Source organism: Mirounga angustirostris, unplaced genomic scaffold (genome assembly GCF_029215605.1).
Source record: "Mirounga angustirostris isolate CCGP_5_RB_7025 unplaced genomic scaffold, mMirAng1.0.hap1 SCAF_6, whole genome shotgun sequence".
Lineage (NCBI taxonomy): Eukaryota > Metazoa > Chordata > Mammalia > Carnivora > Phocidae > Mirounga > Mirounga angustirostris.
This window is the reverse complement of record NW_026991714.1, coordinates 38,001,827-38,022,290: the sequence shown is the minus strand read 5'-3', so window position 1 is coordinate 38,022,290 and position 20,464 is coordinate 38,001,827. Positions and strand designations below refer to the sequence as shown.

At 41.5% G+C, this 20,464-nt stretch overlaps 2 protein-coding genes across 4 annotated transcripts in view; one reads left to right on the top strand and one right to left on the bottom strand.

The window, feature by feature from the left end:
* Positions 1-14,017, bottom strand: part of FLVCR1 (FLVCR choline and heme transporter 1) — a 29,541-nt gene extending 15,524 nt beyond the window's left edge. For both annotated transcript variants that reach the window (XR_006791195.3, XM_045877198.3), the window contains exons 1-3: positions 12,991-14,017; positions 7,089-7,233; positions 802-942 (exon numbers count right to left, since the gene is read on the bottom strand). Coding sequence is in view for 1 of the 2 variants with exons in the window: in XM_045877198.3 (XP_045733154.1) it covers positions 802-942; positions 7,089-7,233; positions 12,991-13,728 (1,024 nt within the window). In the remaining variant the exon portion in view is untranslated. The remainder of the gene's footprint in view (positions 1-801; positions 943-7,088; positions 7,234-12,990) is intronic.
* A 182-nt stretch (positions 14,018-14,199) lies between these two features.
* The window catches only part of SPATA45 (spermatogenesis associated 45), a 42,666-nt gene continuing 36,401 nt past the window's right edge, over positions 14,200-20,464 (top strand). The window contains exon 1 of one of the 2 annotated variants that reach the window (XM_045877197.3): positions 14,200-14,640. The gene's annotated coding sequence lies outside the window, so the exon portion shown is untranslated. The remainder of the gene's footprint in view (positions 14,641-20,464) is intronic. The other variant, XM_045877194.3, reaches the window with a different exon arrangement.

Below are 20,464 nucleotides of genomic sequence, written 5' to 3'. Positions count from 1 at the left end.
TGCAGCTGGGTGATGATAGGTACCTAGGAATTCCCTACATTAAATGTTTTATTTTTGTGTTCAGTTATTTTCCCTGAAAAAGAAAAAAAAAAAAGATCCAGTAACCATGGTACAGGGGTGAGTGAGCATTTAGGTCAGGGCATGTGCTCCCAAAAAGATGTCAAGAAGAGAAAGAACAGCAGTGAGTGACTTCTGAAGACAAGTAAGACAGAAATAGGGGGTGTTGGCAGTTATTATAAACGGTGTTGATATAAAAAAAAAAAACAAAGAATAAACTGTCAGCAAACTCTGAATGGAACCAAACGGGCTGGTGCCTGCAGTCAAACCTACAGCATAAGAGTGAGTATCTGTCAGCTATCATGAAATACCTAGAAGGATAAGAACTGTTTTTCAAGTTAGAACTGGTTAAGGTGATCGCATTAATGTCTAGTTTTGACTGAGTGGTCAAAACAGATGCCAATTTGCACTGGAGCAGAGAAAGGAATTGTTGATGACATTTCCCATATGCTTACAGCAGTTTATGAAGGGCTTAAAATACTCGGTGTAAACAAAAAAGAAGGCAGTGCTTGTCTATTATACTTTATTTAAAAAACATAACAAATTAGATTAAGAAATTATTAAGAAATTGGATTAAGAAATTTTGCTTTTAGTTCAAAATTTAAGTTTATGACTATGCCATCCTTATTTTTAGAGTTAACAAACCTATCTCATTACTTAAAGCTCAATCCACTAGATTAAATGAAAAGAATCTACAATGCTCCGAGTTTTATACAGAAATCAAAGTAAAAGAAAACCACTTACCATAAGTGATCAAGAGAAGGACAAAAGGAATGTTTCTAAATAGGTTCCTTATTGATTTCTTATAGGAGTATTCAGCAGGGGAACTTTTTTGAAGAACTGCTTGAGCCTGACTCGGTGGATACTGAGGTTTTTCTTTGAACGCTGGAAACACACATGGAAAGGTAATTAAATACATGGATCTTCCTTAGTGAGCAGACTAAATCAGTCCAAGCTTAAAGAGGTAGTGAAGGTCTTATAGTGAGTCTTTCATTTTCATGAATTTCTGAAGAATATCCTCTCAGTCCTCTGAAGCGGACTACAACTCAGAGATTTGGTCAATTTACATAACTGCAAAACCATCTCAATAATATGTCACAACCTTGCCCACTGATTAGTCCATTCTTAGTTAAGCAAGATTAATTTTTATTCTAGTAAGTATTCAACAATTCCATTTCTAAACTTAGTTCAACTTGTAATTACAGGTGACATCAGAGATGAGCAAACCAGGCTATGTTACCTTTTAGAGGACTGTCCTGAGTTAGTAACTGTTTTCTTCTACTATTTGCTACAAAATTTATCATCTGATCTAATTAGATATGATTTCTAGAATTGAAAAGGTTCAGGTAAGATTCATGGGAGCAGAGCTCACCAAAACATCGATTAATTAGGATATACTGAAAACTTATCAAACTAAAACAGACTTCTATTTTTACAGGAGTCACAACTAATTCAAGAGGAGACATACTCATGAATATTTACTTTTGAATGTTCTTATATCAGAGGACTGATAGACACAAAATGTTTAAGTTGTTGCAATCCCTTCTCTTCGTTCACCCTATCTGCTCCTTGCACTGTTGAGGATGCCTGTTGTCCTTTCCTGAAAGTCTCCTTGGGTCCTAGTTAAGATAGGAGATATCTCTTTTTGTTAATAGTGGCAATACACAACTCACGCGGTTGTAAAACAAAGTTTCAGAAAGTAAAAACCGTGCTTATAAGGTAATCATGGGGATCGAGTCTTCAGTCTCTTACTAGGTTCTTATTTACTCTGGTAAAGTAAGTATAAGTGGCTCAGATTTGAACTCAAATGCAAAGAGAAAACAATGCTTTTTAGTCTTCAACTCCACTGAATTTATCTTCTGAAGACATGTGTTATCTTTTCGTTTCAGGTAGTCATCTGCCCTGTTGGACAAAATCAGACCCGTATCTATCAGCTACACAATACACTAAAGTTGGGTGTCAGTCTATATGAAGAAAAGGAAACAGAGGAAAAGAAAACCACTGGTCTATGACCCTGCTTACTCTGCGTTGCTTCCTTTAAAAGGATGGAATATGGCTTTTTCTTTCTCCTTTGAAACTGGAAAACAATAGCCTTCTTTCTTCTCCCCACCAAAAATGTATGCCAATAAAATAACTAACTACTGGGGCCCCTGGCTGGCTGAGTCAGTAGAGCATGCGACTCTTGATCTCGGGGTCCCACACTGGGCAGAGAGCTTACATAAATAATAATAATAATAATAATAATAATAATAAACTATTCAAGCAGTTATTCTCCAAAGTAGCCAAAGGATTTTGGGGCACCACATTCAAACCTTTTCTCCCATGATGAATAAGAAGGAAATCTATGTGTTTAAGACTACTTCTACTTTTGGAATTAAATAATAACATTATCTTTTGATTTCATTATTTGTCCCTGTATGATTCAAGCAGACATTCCACATATTAACTTATTACAAGATATGTAGAGGTTTGAATACTGGCTCTGCCTCATATCTTTGTATAACTCAGAAGAAATCAATTCCTGTCTCTCAACTATAGCTTTCTCATACATAAAATGGAAATAACAAGTTGTCATGAGGATTATATGATATAATATATGCAAAATAATCTTGTAATTATTGAATGCTACACAGAATACAGTGTCATTTTCAGGAATACTTGTTTGTTTTTTTTTTTAAAGATCCATCTATTTATTTGAGAGAGAGAGCACAAGCAGGGGGAGAGAGAGAGGGAGAAGCAGACTCCCTCTGAGTGCAGAGCCCAACATGGGGCTCGATCCCAGGACTCTGAAATCATGACTTGAGCTGAAGTCAGATGTTTAACCGACTGAGCCACCCAGGTGCCCCCAGGAATACCTACTTTTAAAAGTCAGAGACTTTATCTCAGGGGCTTGAAATTCTTATAGACTAAGTAAAACATATTTCTGTTAAATGTTTACAATAGCAGTCTATCTATAAATATCCTGAATATAAGAATCAAAAGTAGAATTATACGTACATGTTATATACTCATGTGTTTAAGTACCTTAACATTGAATATTTTGATTGCCTTTACTTCTGGTTTCTCTCATCCACTCACATTAGTGAATCAGGAAGGTAAGGATTTTAATTTGCACATTTGAGTTACGTGATAGAGTTTACTGCCCTCCTGCACAAGGATAGCTTTCAAACACAACTGCATTACCACTTATACAAACGGAATTTGAACTGGAACAAAAACAAGACTAATTAAAAATTAAAATGCTGTATTTTTTTTTTTTAAGATTTTATTTATTTGAGAGAGCGAGAATGAGAGAGAGTACATGAGAGGGGGGAGGATCAGAGGGAGAAGCAGGCTCCTCGCCGAGCAGGGAGCCCGATGCGGGACTCGATCCCGGGACTCCAGGATCATGACCTGAGCCGAAGGCAGTCGCTCAACCAACTGAGCCACCCAGGCGCCCTAAAATGCTGTATTTTTATATATAACCTTTTAAATATGGAGTTAGGGTACCTAGGCTCAAATTTCATCTTCAGTATTCACTGTGACCATGGATAGATTACATTTACTTCAATTCTGTGTCCTAATTTCCTCATCTATTAAATGGGAATGAGAATAGTACCGCCCTCATATGGCTGTGAGGATTAGATGACGAAGTATGTAGTGTGCCTACTTTAAACATGTTTGGTACTTACCAAACCACCAAATGTTAGAGGCCACAGTCGTGCGGGGTATGAAGAACGAGGTATTAGTGTGAGATCTGGTGGAAGGCTTGGGTTAATTCCTAGATAATGCTAGATGGATTACATTCATGAATAAGCTCCATGAGGGAGGGCAATAGGGTTACATGGCATGAAGCCTCAAGACAGTATTTTTGAAAGAGTGCTGAATACCAATTTAGTATATGTCACATTGCTGAAAAGCAACAGCAAAGCCAAATTACTTTATAAAATTTGGTTGGGCTTCCAAAGTATTTATGGGAAGTATTCAGAGGGAAGTAGGATTGTCTCTTAGTAATTAAGGACCTTTAAAATAATCCCTATCTTCCTCAACAGCAAATATTTAAGCATAAGGAAAAGAGATAAATTTTTTTTGTTTAAATGTCACGATTTTCAACCCAAGACATTCGTGTCACAACTGTATATTATCTTGCTTTTATACTATGCTTGGTATCATAAGGTTAAGACTACAGGTCACCAAGCAAAACTTGACAGTGAGCCCTTTCTTCCCTGCTCCATCTCCATGGTCTCCTCAGAAGCTAGGAGTGCATAAATAAGTAATAATATACATGAATAGGTCTCTTTTAATTTCTCAAGTAACACAGGTGCTATGTCAAAGGTCAACCTATTATTACTGCCTTTTTGTCCCCTTCCTTTCACAAATAAAAATCTTGTATTTGTTGGGGTGCCTGGGTGGCTCAGTCATTAAGCATCTGCTTTCGGCTCAGGTCATGATCCCAGGGTCCTGGGATCGAGCCCCACATCGGGCTCCCTGCTCCGCGGGAAGCCTGCTTCTCCCTCTCCCACTCCCCCTGCTTGTGTTCCTCTCTTGTGTGTCTCTCTCTGTCAAATAAATAAATAAAATCTTATATTTGTAGCATCTCATATAGATATGCTTAAACACATGTGTCATATATATGATTTCACATGTATAGATATCTTATATTTTTCCAAAGAGATAAAGCCATGAAAGACAATAAAAAAAGGAAAACCAGAATTGATGTGAAGATACACAAGCAATCATAGGAAGGTGGATTTTACATTTTAATAATCCCTATTGCTAATAAAGGATCCATTTATACAAAACATATACAAACTATATGTCATTTAGCAAATCAAATATGGATACCAGAGAAGTAGACTTAAGAGTTTGTTTTTTAAAAAATACACAGTTGAGGGGCACCTGGGTGGCTCAGTCATTAAGCGTCTGCTTTCGGCTCAGGTCACGATCCCAGAGTCCAGGGATCGAGCCCCACATCGGGCTCCCTGCTCCGCGGGAAGCCTGCTTCTCCCTCTCCCACTCCCCCTGCTTGTGTTCCCTCTCTCACTGTCTCTCTCTCTGTCAAATAAATAAAAATTAAAAAAATATATATATACAGTTGACCCTTGAACAACATGGGGGGTTAGGGGCACCAATCCCCCACACAGCTGAAAATTCATGTATAACTTTTGACTCCCCAAAAACTTAACAACTAGTAGCCTACTGTTGACCAGAAGCCTTACTGATAACATAGTCAATTGACTCATATTTTGTACGTTATACAAAACAGTGAAGGGGCGCCTGGGTGGCTCAGACAGTTAAGCGTCTGCCTTCAGCTCAGGTCATGATCCCAGAGTCCTGGGATCGAGTCCCACATCGGGCTCCCTGCTCCTTGGGAGCCTGCTTCTCCCTCTGCTTCTCTCTCTCTCTCTCTCTGTCTCTCATGAATAAATAAATAAAATCTTTAAAAAAAAAACCAAAAAACCAGTGTTACACACTGTCTTCTCAAAATAAAGTAAGCTAGAGAAAAGAAAATCTTACTAATAAAGTCATAAGGAAAATACTTTTACAGTACTATAAAAAAAATCCATGTATAAATGGACACATGCAGCTCAAACCCATGTTGTTCAAGCGTCAACTGTAGATTTCTTTTAAAACTTTGTTAAACTGCGGAAATAGTACAGGGATAATTTGTCCTTTTTCAATAGTCTATACACAGCAAAAATGTCACCCCCTAATTGAAACACAGAAACCAACCACGAGGGGCGCCTGGGTGGCTCAGTCGGTTAAGCGACTGCCTTCGGCTCAGGTCATGATCCTGGAGTCCCGGGATCGAGTCCCACATTGGGCTCCCTGCTCAGCGGGGGTCTGCTTCTCCCTCTGACCCTCTTCCCTCTTGTGCTCTCTGTCTCTCATTCTCTCTCTCTCAAATAAATAAATAAAATCTTTAAAAAAAAAAAAAAAGAAAGAAACCAACCACGAGTAGATTTGGCATGTCAGAATACTTTCTATGCTACCAAGAGAGTATTTATTTCATTATCGGAAGGGAAATTAAATGTATGGGCAGTTCATCTATGAAGGCAGTCTCTGTCAGAACAGTCTTCAACCGACATGCCTTTGAAAACCAAGGATTTCCTATCTGGAGATCACAAAATTTGAATTTTTCATTACTATGATAGCCATGGTAAAAATTAATCTTACACATTTTAAAGCTCCAGCTATCAGGCAATTTAATGTAAATATTAATGATTAAAAGATGGCCTTTCAACTTTGAAGTTGCTCTCTTCCTCAAATCAAGTTACGATACCCTGAGTGCCCAGCGGGCAATATTCCAGTTATGTTAGCAACCACATTACTTAAAAAAAACCTGTCCTTCGCCCTGCAAGCAAACTTGTTTCCCATTAAAAATAAACTTTAAAAAGCAGACCTTCCCAAATCTTCTTCCAAACTGATGGTGTGGCTGCTTGCAGCTGATTTTGACTGACTGCTTCAACAGACAGGCCCAGACGAGAGGACTCAGGGACGGGTGGAGAGAACAGTGCTTTGCTGAAGTGGTCTAACAAGCTCTGCTGAGCAGCTGAACAGCTTGCCACTGCCCAGGATCGTTCACTGGTCAACATGTTCGGATCCGGTTAATTGTTAAAATGGGGATCCTTGGGAGGATTTCTCATTAAAAAAGAGAAAAAGGTTGGTAGCCTCTTTGCATCATTTCCAAGCATAACAAGAATTTGTTCCTGGCTATGTTAGCGTCAGCTGCAGAACACGTAGAGGAAGATGCAAACAGGAGGCAGGTAGCATGTTGGAAACCACAGTTATCCAGGAAGAAAAGTTAGTAGGGAGAGAAATTAAATGAGTTAGTCTTCAAACCCTTTGCGATACTAAAATAGATATAGCTGCCCATAACACATCCCTGGGGGTGTAGCATTCATTATCTGAACAGGTGCAACAGCAAGAATGAAACAGGCAAATAGCAAAGGGAGATATTATCATGAAAATGTTCAGGGTCAGCTATTTTTATTTCTGTATGTTTGCCATGCATTTATCTATTTAAGCAATAGGGAAAATAATTTGCTTACCAATTACTGTTAAAAGACATAAAAATGTGGCGACGGCTGATGTTCCATAAAACATGGTACTGATATTACAAGCCAGAAGATCTGTGTTGTTCTGTGTGTTGGGCACCAAAACTGGTGGTAGCAAAAAGCCAACTGCAGTTCCAAGCTGTAAAATAACCAATCCTGTTAATAGCTATTATTAATAAGAGGGGGGAAAAAAAGGACATACTGGCAATTAATATAGAGAAGAACAGCTAGTGTATTTAAGGTGTAAGGTGTACATTCTAAAGCACCATGTTCTGGGATGCTGGGCTGGCTCAGTTGGAGGAGCAAGGGACTCTTGATCTTGGGGTTGTGAGTTTGAGCCCCACACACCGTGTAGAGTTTACCCAAATAAATAACTATTTTTTTAAAAAACCCACCATGTTTTAATGTTTGTTTTTTTGTTTTTTACTACAGTACTGTTAAATGGTAGTTGCTCCTACTCTTGGAATGATTCTGCTGTAAGGATGTAAGATACCCTTCTTACCTTTTAGATGCTTGCAATCAAAAAGAATAACAATATGCAGAGTAAGGCTGAGAAAAGATGATATATAGAACGGGAGAAAATAGTTGCAAATCCTATGTCGAAGAAGGGTCTACCATCTAGAATATATAGAGAACTCTCACAATAACAAAAAGACAAACATCCAATTCAAAAATGGGCAAAGGACTTGAATACACATTTTTCCAAAGAAGATATAAAAATGTTCAATAAACACGTGAAAAAAAATGCTCAATATTATTAATCAGTAGGGAAATGCAAATCAAAACCATAACAAGGTACCACTTCATACCCACAAGGATGGCTATAATAAACAAACAAACAAAAAATTGGAAAATAACAAACCTTGGCAAGATGTGAAAAATAGTAGTTGCTCCTACTATTTGAATGATTCTACTGTAAGGATATAAGATACCCTTCTTACCTTTTAGATGCTTGCAATCAAAAAGAAGAATAAGAATATGCAGAGTAAGGCTGAGAAAAGATGATATATAGAATGGGAGAAAATAGTTGCAAATCCTATGTCGAAGAAGGGTCTACCATCTAGAATATATAGAGAACTCTCACAACAACAAAAAGACAAACATCCAATTCAAAAATGGGCAAAGGACTTGAATACACATTTTTCCAAAGAAGATATACAAATGTTCAATAAACACGTGAAAAAAAATGCTCAACATCATTAATCAGTAGGGAAACGCAAATCAAAACCATAATGAGATACCACTTAATACCCACAAAGATGTCTATAATAAACAAACAAACAAACAAAAAACTGGAAAATAACAAACGTTGGCAAGATGTGAAAAAATTGCAACCCTTGTACACTGCTAGCAGGATTGTAAAACAGTGCATCCACCGTGGAAAACAATTTGGCAGTTCCTTAAAAAATTAAACATAGAATTCCCATATGACCTAGCAATTCCACTCCTAAATAAATACCCCAAACACTAAAGATAGGTATTCAAACAAATATTAAATATTATACGTGAATATTCATAACAGCCCTATCTGCAATAGCCAGAAGGTAGAAACAAACCCAAAAGTCCATCAGTGGATGAACGGATAAACAAAACGTGGTACACCCATATAATGAAACATTATTCAGCCCTAAAAAGAATGAAATATTACCATGGATGATCTTTGGATGAACTTTGAAAAACATGCTAAGTGAAAGAAGCCAGACATAAAAGGTCACATAGTGAATGATTCCATTTACATGAAATATCTAGAACAGCTAAATCCATGGAGAGAAAAAGCAAATTAGTGGTTGTCAGGGGTCAGAAGAAGGGGTGAATGAAGAGTGACTGCTTAGTGTTGGGTATTGGGTCTTCTTTGAGGGTGGATGAAAATATTTTGGATCTAGATAGAGGTGATGGTTGTGCAACCCTATGAATGCACTAAATGCCACTGAGCTGTAATCTAAATAAAATAAAAAAATCTAAAATAAAATTAAAGTATTAAAGGAGCTCAATGGAGAAAGATAACAGGGATGGAGATGAGAAGGAAGGGCCCAAGATTGATTTCCAAAAGGAAGAGTCACCAAACACTTCATTTGCTCCTTTACAAAAAGCTGGATAGAGACCATTAAACAGGTAATTACAAGAGAGTTTGGTAAGTACAGTGATACAGTGATGGAGAGGTAGAGGGTGCTAAGACTGGAATGATCACGTGATGTATCATCCAAACGAGAACACTATTCAAAGTGAAAGGGACTAAATGAGTAGTTATCCTAATGAACAGCTCCACACCTGGATTATCCCAGGCAAACTGGAACATACAGTCACCCTAGCTAAGAAACTACTTTGAAGGAGCACTTTGTATAGACTTGGGGTTCAGGAAAAGTTCCTGGAGGAGCAAAGATCTGAAGAAGAAACTGGAGTTAGCCAAGTAAAATCAGTGTGTTCCCAGCCAAGGGCACATCATGTACAAAGGAAGGAGGAGAGCATGACCTTGTGAGAAGCTGTAAGTAGTGGACAATTCCCCTCAGAGCAGAGAAAAAATGTGGATGTGAGGAATGGGGGGGTGTGGAGAGGTGAAGCCGAAGAGCTGACAGGAGGGAGATCCAAAAGGACTCACACTGTCTCATTAGACAGTTTGAATTTTATACTCAGGGCAATGGAAGCCACTGCAGAGAGCAAGGGAGTGTCCTGGACAGATTTGCACATCAGAAAGACCACAGTGGATAAATGTGAAGAGTAATAGGAAAAGTGCAAGAGCTGCAGATAGGAAAGTCAGCCAGCAATCTCAAGGTAAGGGCTGCCGGTGGCCAAAGCCAAGATAGAGGCAGCAGAAATGAAGAGAAATGCGCTAGGAGACCAGGTGCATTTGGATGGGTGGCAGCATATGGAATTATCAGCTAGCCAGTATCTAAAGCTGAGTCTAAAGCTCACTCATTTATTCAACCAATTTGTATGGAGCATCTATAACGTGCTGGGCACTGTATTAAATGCTGGTGAGATAACTGTATACATTCAGACCACATGCCTATTTTCATGAAACTTACAATCTAATAGTGGGGATGGGAAATGACTAATAACAATATATAAGCATAAATATATCAGATAGTGATAAGCACCATATGGAGATAAGTATAATGATGTAATAAGAGAGTGACTGGGCAACTCTAAATGGGTTCCTCAAGAAATGCCACAAAATGATATTTAAAATGAATTTAAGGGGCGCCTGGGTGGCTCAGTCGTTAAGTGTCTGCCTTCGGCTCTGGTCATGGTCCCGGGGTCCCGGGATCGAGCCCCGCGCTGGGCTCCCTGCTTGGCAGGAAGCCTGCTTCTCCCTCTCCCACTCCCCCTGCTTGTGTCCCCTCTCTCGCTGTGTCTCTCTCTGTCAAATAAATAAATAAAATCTTTTAAAAAATAAAATAAAAAATAAAATAAAATGAATTTAAAATGAGAATTGCATGACAGTAAGGATGTAATAATGTGATCCTAGGAGGAAGAACATTCCAGGCAGAGAGAATGCTTCTGCAAAGGCCCTTATGCAAAATCCAAGCTTAGTGTTGTTTAAGGAGCCGAAGAAGACATATCAGAATAAGGTTTTGCAACCCAGAGTGAAGAGTTTAGATTTTAGGTACTATGGAAAATCATTGGTGAGTCCAAAGCAGAGCAATGACAGGATCTGATCCATGTTTTAGAAGGGTTTCTCAGGTTAGAGACCTGGCAATAGACATGAATAGTGAAAAGCCAGGATGCAGGAAATCAGACAGACATGGGCGTGAATGTTGCCACCAGTTCACTGTGTGACTTCTGGAAAATAATTTCATCCCTTCAGGTCTCAGTTTCTGTATCTATAAACCAGAGAGACTAATGGTTCCTACCTTATATTATTAAATTCAAGGACACAATGCATGTAAAATACTTAGCATGGTGCCACGTTCTTAGTGAATGCTCAATAATGTGGAATATTATTATAAATGATCATTCCATAATTTAGGCTGAAAATGAGGGCCATGAAAAGTGCACAGTTACTGCAGCCAAGGAAGGACAAGAACACCTAGGGACAATAAATGTACAAAGAAGGCAGAGGTGGGCTGAACATGAGAGGGAAATCTGCCTATGAGAAAACATTTCCATTTATTATCCATAAATAGATAATCCATAGGTATGGAGTTAATAATATTTCTGCCATGCTCAATGAAGTATGAATATGGAATATAATTTTGTTAATGAAAAATACCTTAAGAAAACAGTTCCTACCTAAACATATGGAAGCAACCAACTCAAATATCAGTTATAAATTATTTTGGTTTTTTTTTTTTTTAAGATTTTTATTTATTTATTTGACAGAGAGAGACACAGCAAGAGAGGGAACACAAGCAGGGGGAGTGGGAGAGGGAGAAGCAGGCTTCCTGCCGAGCAGGGAGCCCGATGCGGGGCTCGATCCCAGGACCCCGGGATCATGACCTGAGCTGAAGGCAGATGCTTAACGACTGAGCCACCCAGGCACCCCAGTTATAAATTATTTTGAATACACAACAACTACAGTTCAAGCTACCCATTTCTTCTGTACTTTTTTTTTTTTTTAAAGATTTTATTTATTTATTTGACAGAGAGAGACACAGCGAGAGAGAGAGCACAAGCAGGGGGAGTGGGAGAGGGAGAAGCAGGCTTCCCGCCGAGCAGGGAGCCCGATGTGGGGCTCGATCCCAGGACCCTGGGATCATGACCTGAGCTGAAGGCAGACGCTTAACGACTGAGCCACCCAGGCGCCCCCATTTCTTCTGTACTTTTAGAGAAAGAAGATAAACATAAAGTAATAAACATGTAGAACTAGTCTCTTTACGGATTTTAGCTAAATCTTATTGTGATCTTGGAACAGGTGTTAGACTGGAAGTAAGAGAGTAACATTCTTTTGTTACATAGCATGTAGGAATATAGGCAGAGAGACAGGTGATTTTTAACTACATTCTCAAGCTGAATGAACACTCAATACAATGTACATAAAGTATCACAGAACTCCATATGCAAATTTTAAATGACAATAAAAGACTCAATCTGCAATTACAACACACACACACACACAACATTCTACTTAGTAATGCTACAGGAATGCTACTGGAATTTGAACCTATGGTGTTAGAAGGACTAGGAAGCACTTTAAGGGAGAAATGGCAAAATAAGATCATGGGTTCCATGATCTGAGATCTGTCTTGCATTTTCTGACTGTTAAAAATTGGTAATTGGACTCAGTAATGTTGTGAGGTCTTTACCACCAGAACATTTATTTAGCTGTCATTTATAAGCGTTGTGTACCAGGCACTCTGCTGATTGCTAACATATAAAATTAAACAGGAAGGGCACTTGGCTGGCTCAGTCCGAAGAGTGTACAACTCTTGATCTCAGGGTCATGAGTTCCAGCCCCACCTTGGGTGTAGAGACTACTACGAAAGATAAAAGAACTTTAGAAAAATAAATAAGTAAAACAAAACAAAATAAAATAAAACAGGAGCTGTTCACACTGATCACTCAAAATGAGAACAAACTTCCCAGAATCCAACACCTTCCTTTTACAAAGAATACACTGGGAACGACAAAAATACCTACCTAAGTCTCACTGGTTATTACACTGACAAGTTTTCTACGATGCTAGGGATATATGGGCCAGTTCAGTTAATTATTTTATAGGTAATTCTCAAAAACAAGAAGATAAGGTGGTCACTTCAAACTGGTTTTGAAGTTCTGCCCTTACAAATCAATCAAACACCCTCTTTAATCCAAGACTGCCTCCTATCTTATGACTACACGTCTCCTTCCCTTCATTTATACACACCCGCCTCCTGAGGGTCCATCCACACGCCTAGCTCATACAGCCTATGCCTTTATCTTTAAGGATCCGATTTTCATCTATCACCCTAGTTCTTACCTGATTGCCTAGCACGGCAGTGGCACAAGCTGTGGATACCTCCTTGGGCCCAAACCACACCGAGGCGATGCGGGAGGGCAAGCCGAGGATGAACACCTGGGCCACGGAGCACAGGCACTGGCCCAGCATGGTGACCCAGAAGAGATGCCGCTGGACACTGGCGCACTTGATCCAGGCGCCCAGGCAGTTGAGGCCGGAGCCCAGTAGGGCCGTGAGCCGCAGGCCTCTGGTGTCCAGCAGCCACGTGGCGGGGAAGACGAGGGGCACGTAGGCCAGCATGTACACCATGGACAGCCAGTCGATGTGCAGGGAGGAGACGCCATAGAAGCCCTCAAAGACATTGCTGATGATGCTGTATTGGATCCACTGAAAGGCGTTCACCAGCGAGTACAGGCTGAAGATCAGGAGCACCACAAAGCGCCGCGCAGAGAGCGCCGTCTGGGGCACCCGGGAGCCCTCGGCCCCGGGGGTCTCCTCCCCGGGGCCCGCAGGCAGCAGCCGGGTCTGGGTCTCCTCCTCCGGAGCCAGCGGAGTCTGCGGCCTGCCGAGGGATTCAGCGGCGGCCACGAGGCGGTCCCGAGACACTCCATTCGGGGTCAGGCAGCCGGCTTTGGGTCCGTTCTGCGGCTCGGAGCTCAGCTTTCCGGGGGGCTCGCCCCCCGGGACCAGGAGGTATCCATTCGCGGGCGGGTGCCCGGGTGCCACCGCTGCCCCCTCCTCATCGTCCAGCTTTGCCATGTCCCCGCGCCCCGGCCCTCCTCCCTGCGCCCCCCGGCCCAGGACCCGAGGCCCTCCCTGCACCCCAACCGCAACCCCTTGGCCCACCGCTCATGCAACCCTTTCCCTGGCCGGGTGCGCCTGGGTGCAAGCCGCGAAACCCAGCCCGCGCCGCCGGAGGCCGCAGGCGAAGCAGAAGTCCTCGCGCCGCTCCAGGCCCGCGGTCACCCCGAGCCAGGCCCCGCCCCAAGAACGTCACCCGACCAATCGGCGGGAGAGCCAATCGGGGCGCTTCTGTCAGGGATGAGGCCGGAGGAAATTTGCTGGGACTAGAGGAGGAAGGCGGGGCTGGAAGGGTAAGGCCCCGCGTTCACTCCGGTGGAGAGATGCGGTCGCCGAGAGTAACCCGCCTGGGAAGAGGGCGGGAGGCGGTGCCGAGGGGGAGGGGAGGGGGAGCGGGAGGGTGGGGGGCGAGGGCGGGCGGGAGGCGGCCGGGGCAACTCGGCCCCTCGGAGCTAGGAGCGAGGGGTTGGGAGAAACCGGGGAGACCAAGAGGTAGGCCTCGGCCTCTCCACCCGGAGGGGCTCCCTAGGGCCAGGTCCACACTCGGGCAGAGGACGAATTTGGCCTCGCCCCAGTACAGCTGGCTGTCAAGATCGGACCCCGCCTTTAGAGCAGACAGGACCACATTGCAGAAATTCGTGCCACCTCGGCAGAGGAAAAGTACCAGAAAGCGTTTCAGTCCAAATGAAGAGATTCGTCAGAAATCTGCCCCTGGTGAAGCTGGAATCCCCCGCCCCGCTGGTGACGGAGGCGGGTGAGACGGGCTGTGCCTGAGCAGACCCTGTGACTCAACATTCTCGCTTGGACTTGAACCACCTCCTGTAGTTAGTACTTACTGGACACGCACATTCAGTGGGCTCTGGATTCCAGGTACCAACCTTGTTATGTATGTTCCAGACACTGTCGTGCCCTAGGGAATGAAAGTTTCTGCTCTCAAGAGTACGTGTACGCAGCCTTGAGAGTCTTCTAGAGAAAATGTCCCGCCTGCTGCTCCTTAGGAAACTAATTTTGAAACAAAACAAACCGAAAGACTCCAAATATTCATTATTAAAGTGACATTGAGACCCGGGGTATCTAACTATGGGTTTAATCTAAAAAAGGCTGCTATCTAGAAGTCTAAAACCCTCTGCATCTTCTTCTTAATGCCTCTTAATATCATTATTGTGGTGATCTATATCGGATATATGCCTCAAGATATATCTCAGATGCCTCTCAGTACAGGGGAAATACTACGTAATGCTAAACTTTAAGAAATGTGTGCATTTTAATGTCTTCCTTGACCACCCTATATAAATTGCCACACGCCACCAACCCCCAACCCCCTCCTTCTTAGTCCCTTTCCCTGCTTAATTTTTCTTCTTAGTGCTTACCACTCTCTAAAATGTCCTATATTGGGCGCCTGGGTGGCTCAGATGGTTAAGCGTCTACCTTCGGCTCAGGTCATGATCTCAGGGTCCTGGGATGGAGTCCCACATCGGGCTCCCTGCTCCTTGCGAGCCTGCTTCTCCCTCTGCCTCTCTCTCTCTCTCTCTCTGTCTCTCATGAATAAATAAATAAAATTAAAAAATAAAATAAAAATAAAAAAATAAAATGTCCTATATTTTACTTATTTTTTTTTCTGGTTATTTTCTCCCTCCCCACTAGAAGGTAAGCTCCATGAGGGCAAGTCTGAAAATTTATTGCTATTTCTTAAATGACTGCAGCTAACAAGCATTGAATTACTATTGAATATTTTAAATAATTGCTTGCTTTGTAAATGAATCCATTTCTTTTTTAAAAACATGCAAATTTCCCCTGCAAATGATTTTCTAAACATTGTTTAGATAATATTTCATATTATGAAGCTGTGTTCTCTGAAGGAACAAACAACTAAATGTGGAATCTAAAGGACTTCAATCTTAGTTAAGAAGTTTGTTTTATGGGTTTCTGAAAAAGATACTGATCGAATTGCTTAATATTCTGCACAACTTATTATTCAACATTCAGAAGCATTTTTAAAATACCTTCATGTACCATGAAACTTTCTACATAGCTTGCAGAAAAGTTGTTTAGAAAGGGAATCCAGGGCGCCTGGGTGGCTCAGATGGTTAAGCGTCTGCCTTCCGCTCAGGTCATGATCCCAGGGTCCTGGGATCGAGTCCCGCATCGGGCTCTCTGCTCCTTGGGAGCCTGCTTCTCCCTCTGCCTCTCTCTCTCTGTCTCTCAGGAATAAATAAATAAAAATCTTAAAAAAAAAAAAATTATAAAAAAAAAAAAGGGAATCCAATGGGTAGAATTTTAAATGGACCTTTCTTTGCTTGTGTTAGTCATACCTCCATTCCAGATAGTCACAGTAATCACTCAGATATCTGCAAACTTCCCACCCACTTCCTGAAACCAGAAACTGGCAGATTATATTAGGCCTCTCATTTCCCCATTAGCTAGTGTGTGTTGGCGATTGTCTTCTGCTAGATCTGAACGATAACTTCCCTCTCTGCACAGAGGCGGATTCCCAAATGTACTTCTGCAAGGAAGCCATTCTTTCTGATTGTGTAGGCCTCCTCTGTCTAGAGATAATTTGCCTTTTCTGTGTCCTTAGCAAGAAGGATGAGGTTGAGAGTCCTCTGGGTATCCTGGATAACACTCAGCATCTAATTTCCCTCCACATTTTTACCAGCTGGTACCTATTCTACTCTCACCCACTTCGTCATTTGCCTTTCCTGCCCATGGCAAAGCTCTGTATCTGAAACGATCACCATCTACATGGAGGAGCATAGCATCAAGGGGGTTTAGAGTAGTGGAGAAAAGCATATCTAGAGATAGGCTACCTGGATTTGAATCCCAACTTTAGTACTCACTAGTTGCCCAACCTTGGGCAAGTTACTTGGCTGTTTTATAATAGTACATGCTATTATGAGGAATAAAGGAGTGAATGATCCCTGGCACATGGTTTAGACATTCTTAGTTACAGTTTTTAAGGTAGTTTATATAGTGGTCCAGGGTCTGGATCCAATTGGCCTGGATTCAAATCCTAGCTCTTTCACTTTCCAGCTGGATGACTTTGGACCAGTGACTCTGTGCCTCAGTTTCTACAACTAGAAAATGAAGACCATATTCTTCATGGAATTGTTGTGAGAAATAAATGGCTAATAAGTACAAAGTGCTTAAATAGTGCCTGACCTCTGATCTGTAGTAATCAGTAATATAGTCAGTAAATGTCACCCAAAGCTATTATCAACTCATGTCTGTCCTCAGAGTTATATCTTATTCTCATGTTATCTTAGATTTGATGCCATCTTGCCTACTGAAGCTTGCTTGCATTGTCCTGGAGTTACTCCAAGCTCTCTCCGACTGAATTTATGATTTTAGAGCCCCTCTCTGGAAGGTACTCTGAGAATATTAGTATACACAGTGGTGTATAGTAACTACCTTTGGCCTAACAAGAGGTAGATTTCTTATCAGAGGTGGTCAGCATTTGAACAGACAATATCCAGGCAACAGATGCTATCTGTGTTGGACCAGGTGTGTTGTGGATAGGATGCCTGAATTCCATAGAAAATTGAACTATGTGGGGCACCTGGCTGGCACATTTAGTTGAGCATCTGACTCTTGGTTTTGGCTCAGGTCGTGATTTTGGGGTTATGGGATCAAGCCCTGCTTTGGGCTCCATGCTCAGTGGGGAGTCTGCTTGAGGATTCTCTCTCCCTCTCCCCCTGTCCCTCCCCCCAAATAAATAAATCTTAAAAAAAGAAGAAAAGAAAATTGAACTATGTGAGATTTAAGATGTCTTCTGACTCTAAATTTCTATGATATATGAAAAGTAAAATAAGATATTTCCAAAGAAAGGATTAGACAAAATTCATATGCTTAGTTCGACAAAGTTCCATAAGTAAAGAATGGAGTACAGAAAGGGAAAAACCAGCAGTATCTCTTTGTAGTATCATTCCAGTCTCTTAACCTTGCCTTCTCTCTCTTGAAGCTTCAATGATAGATACTTATTAACCAGTTTAGGTATGAATCATACTTTATATCATATGTTTAGAGGTATAAAACATAAACCTTACTCTCTGCCAGAGAGGACAGTACTGGGAGCATCACTTGGCTGGGAGTTGAGAGGAGATTGAGCTACATTATGGGTGTGGAATGCCAAGTCTGAAAGAGACTTGAATAAGTAACTGTTCGGCAATATGAGATCTAAATGGCATCCAGGAACCAAGGTCCAAGATGCTATCAAGTGTGATGTGGCTGTTCCTGAGCAAAGGTTTCCTGCAGTCTAAGAGGATAAGATGCAAACCAGAACAATGCTACTAGATGTAAAATCCACCACGTATTAGGGGGAGGGGGGTAGATTTTAACAGCCTTGACTTCAGTTTACATCACTATTACTGTGCCCTGTCCACCTGAGTGGCCAGATCTCTGCTGTTGTACTCTGTGGAAGGATTAAGTTGGGAATGGAGGAGTAGAGGAAGCTGGAAATCAGAATCCTCCCATGTGTACTTTATTTTCCCCATCGAGACATTGTGTGTGTGTGTGTGTGTGTGTGTGTAACACTTGTAGACAAGAATCCCAGGGTTTTCCCTTCTGTGTATTTTTGTCTTGCTTCTTGGGTTCTTATAAAGAAACCAAATGGAAGGGATGGGGTGGGAGACTGAAATTTCCAACCCTTTAATCAGTTGGTTTGTTCCCCTGGCAATCAACCCCATCCCTAGGTACTTTCCAAGTCATTTCATTAGTATTACAAGGAAATCATCACAGAAAAGTCCCAAGGTTTGAGAAGCTCTGTGCAAGAAACTTTGTTCTGAAGGCCAAATATATTGTTCTTACTATAAATCACAAAAACACATCAGCATTGTAGCTGGTATGTATTACCAAGGCTAATTCCTGATCCCCAGGCTTGGGAGTGTGAGGTTGCTAACGTACCACCCCTGTGGTCAGAATTACCAAAGGAGCTGGGTGTGGCTGAGTATGCAGACGGGAGGCCATACCAACCACAGAGGAGGACTAGCACCGGGAAGAAGAAATCACACCACATTAGTCCACTCGGTGCCTCTAGTATGCCACCTTCACATTTATCATGCAATCTGACTCGTGATCTGCTCTCCATCTTCCCTTAATTTAGCCAAATCCCACCCATCCTTTATGGTCCAGGTCAGCTCAACTCCCACTCCCTTCCTTAGTCTATCTCCATGATTGGAGCCCCTAGAGATACCATCCTCTTCTGACCATTAACACCCCTGGAGCTACTCACTGAACATTTCCTGGTGGTTACCTAGCTTTTCTTTGCATATTTTAGCCCTTACCTAGAATTTAGCATCTTGAAGCCAGGGACTGGATTTTACTTTATAATGCCCTCAGTACCTAAAAAAACTTTTTACATGGCAGTGTAGTGGCCCAGGGCAGGACGCCCCAAAATGGGCCACAGTGGCATGTTGATTACTTTGAATTAAAGCTACTGAAGAAACAGCCAGTGCAAGGACACTCTGACCTTCCTCTCTCCTGCTGAAAACGGGAAATAAATCTATGTGAAAGGTACCCTCCCTGTACCAGGAGGTAGAGAGACAGGGAATCCTTATCACCAGAAATAGGGAATTTAGAGCCAAGAAGGCCATATAAACAAACTCTGTTACTTTTTACTAATTTACTACCTCAGCCCGCATTCTGTTTAGAATTTCGTACTAATTGAAGGTTCTGAACATGTTTTCTTTTTCCTGTCTACTCCTCACAAATTTATTGTCTCTTTGACTAAAATGTATAAAAACTGCTTGTTGTGGTCATTTCCATAGGTTTCAATTTCCTTAGGTCTCAATTTCATTACCCCCCATGTGCACATAATTAAAATTTGGGGTTGTTTTCTTTTCCTGTTAATCTGTCTCATGTCCATTTAATTTTTAGACCAGATAAAAGAAACTTGAAGGGTACAGGAGAATTTTTGCTCCTGAACAACAATTCATTTCATACAGAGTAACTGGCATCTAACTCAACAAATGCTTTTAGGTGACAGTGACTAATAGGAAAATGGCCAGCTCCATTATTGCAAAATTGTAAAATTTAATTTATATCAGAAGTTAAATCAGGCCCAAAATGTAAATAAACACACTTTATTTTCTTTATTTATTTTATTTAAAATCAATTAGCCAACATATAGTACATCATTAGTTTCAGATGTTGCATTCAATAATTCATCAGTTGCGTATAACACCCAGTGCTCATCACATGTATCCTCCTTAATATCCATCACCCAATTAACCCATTCCCCCCCACCTTCCCTCCAGCAACCCTCAGTTTGATTCCTATAGTTAAGAGTCTGTCATGGTTTTTCTCCCTCTCTGATTTCTTCCCATTCAGTTTTCCCTCCCTTCCCCTATGATCCTCTGTGCTGTTTCTTATATTCCACATATGAGTGAAACCATATGATAACTGTCTTTCTCTGACTGACTTCTTTTGCTCAGCGTACTACCCTCCAGTTCCATCCACGTTATCCATTCATCTGTCCATGGACATCTCAGCTCTTTCCACAGTTTGGCTATTGTGGACATTGCTGCTATAAACATTGGGATTCAGGGGCCCCTTCAGATCACTACATTTGTATCTTTGGGGTAAATACCTACTAGTGCAATTGCTGGGTTGTAGGGTAGCTCTATTTTTAACTTCTTGAGGAACCTCCATACTGTTTTCCAGAGTGGCTGCCCTGCTGGCATTCCCACCAACAGCGTAA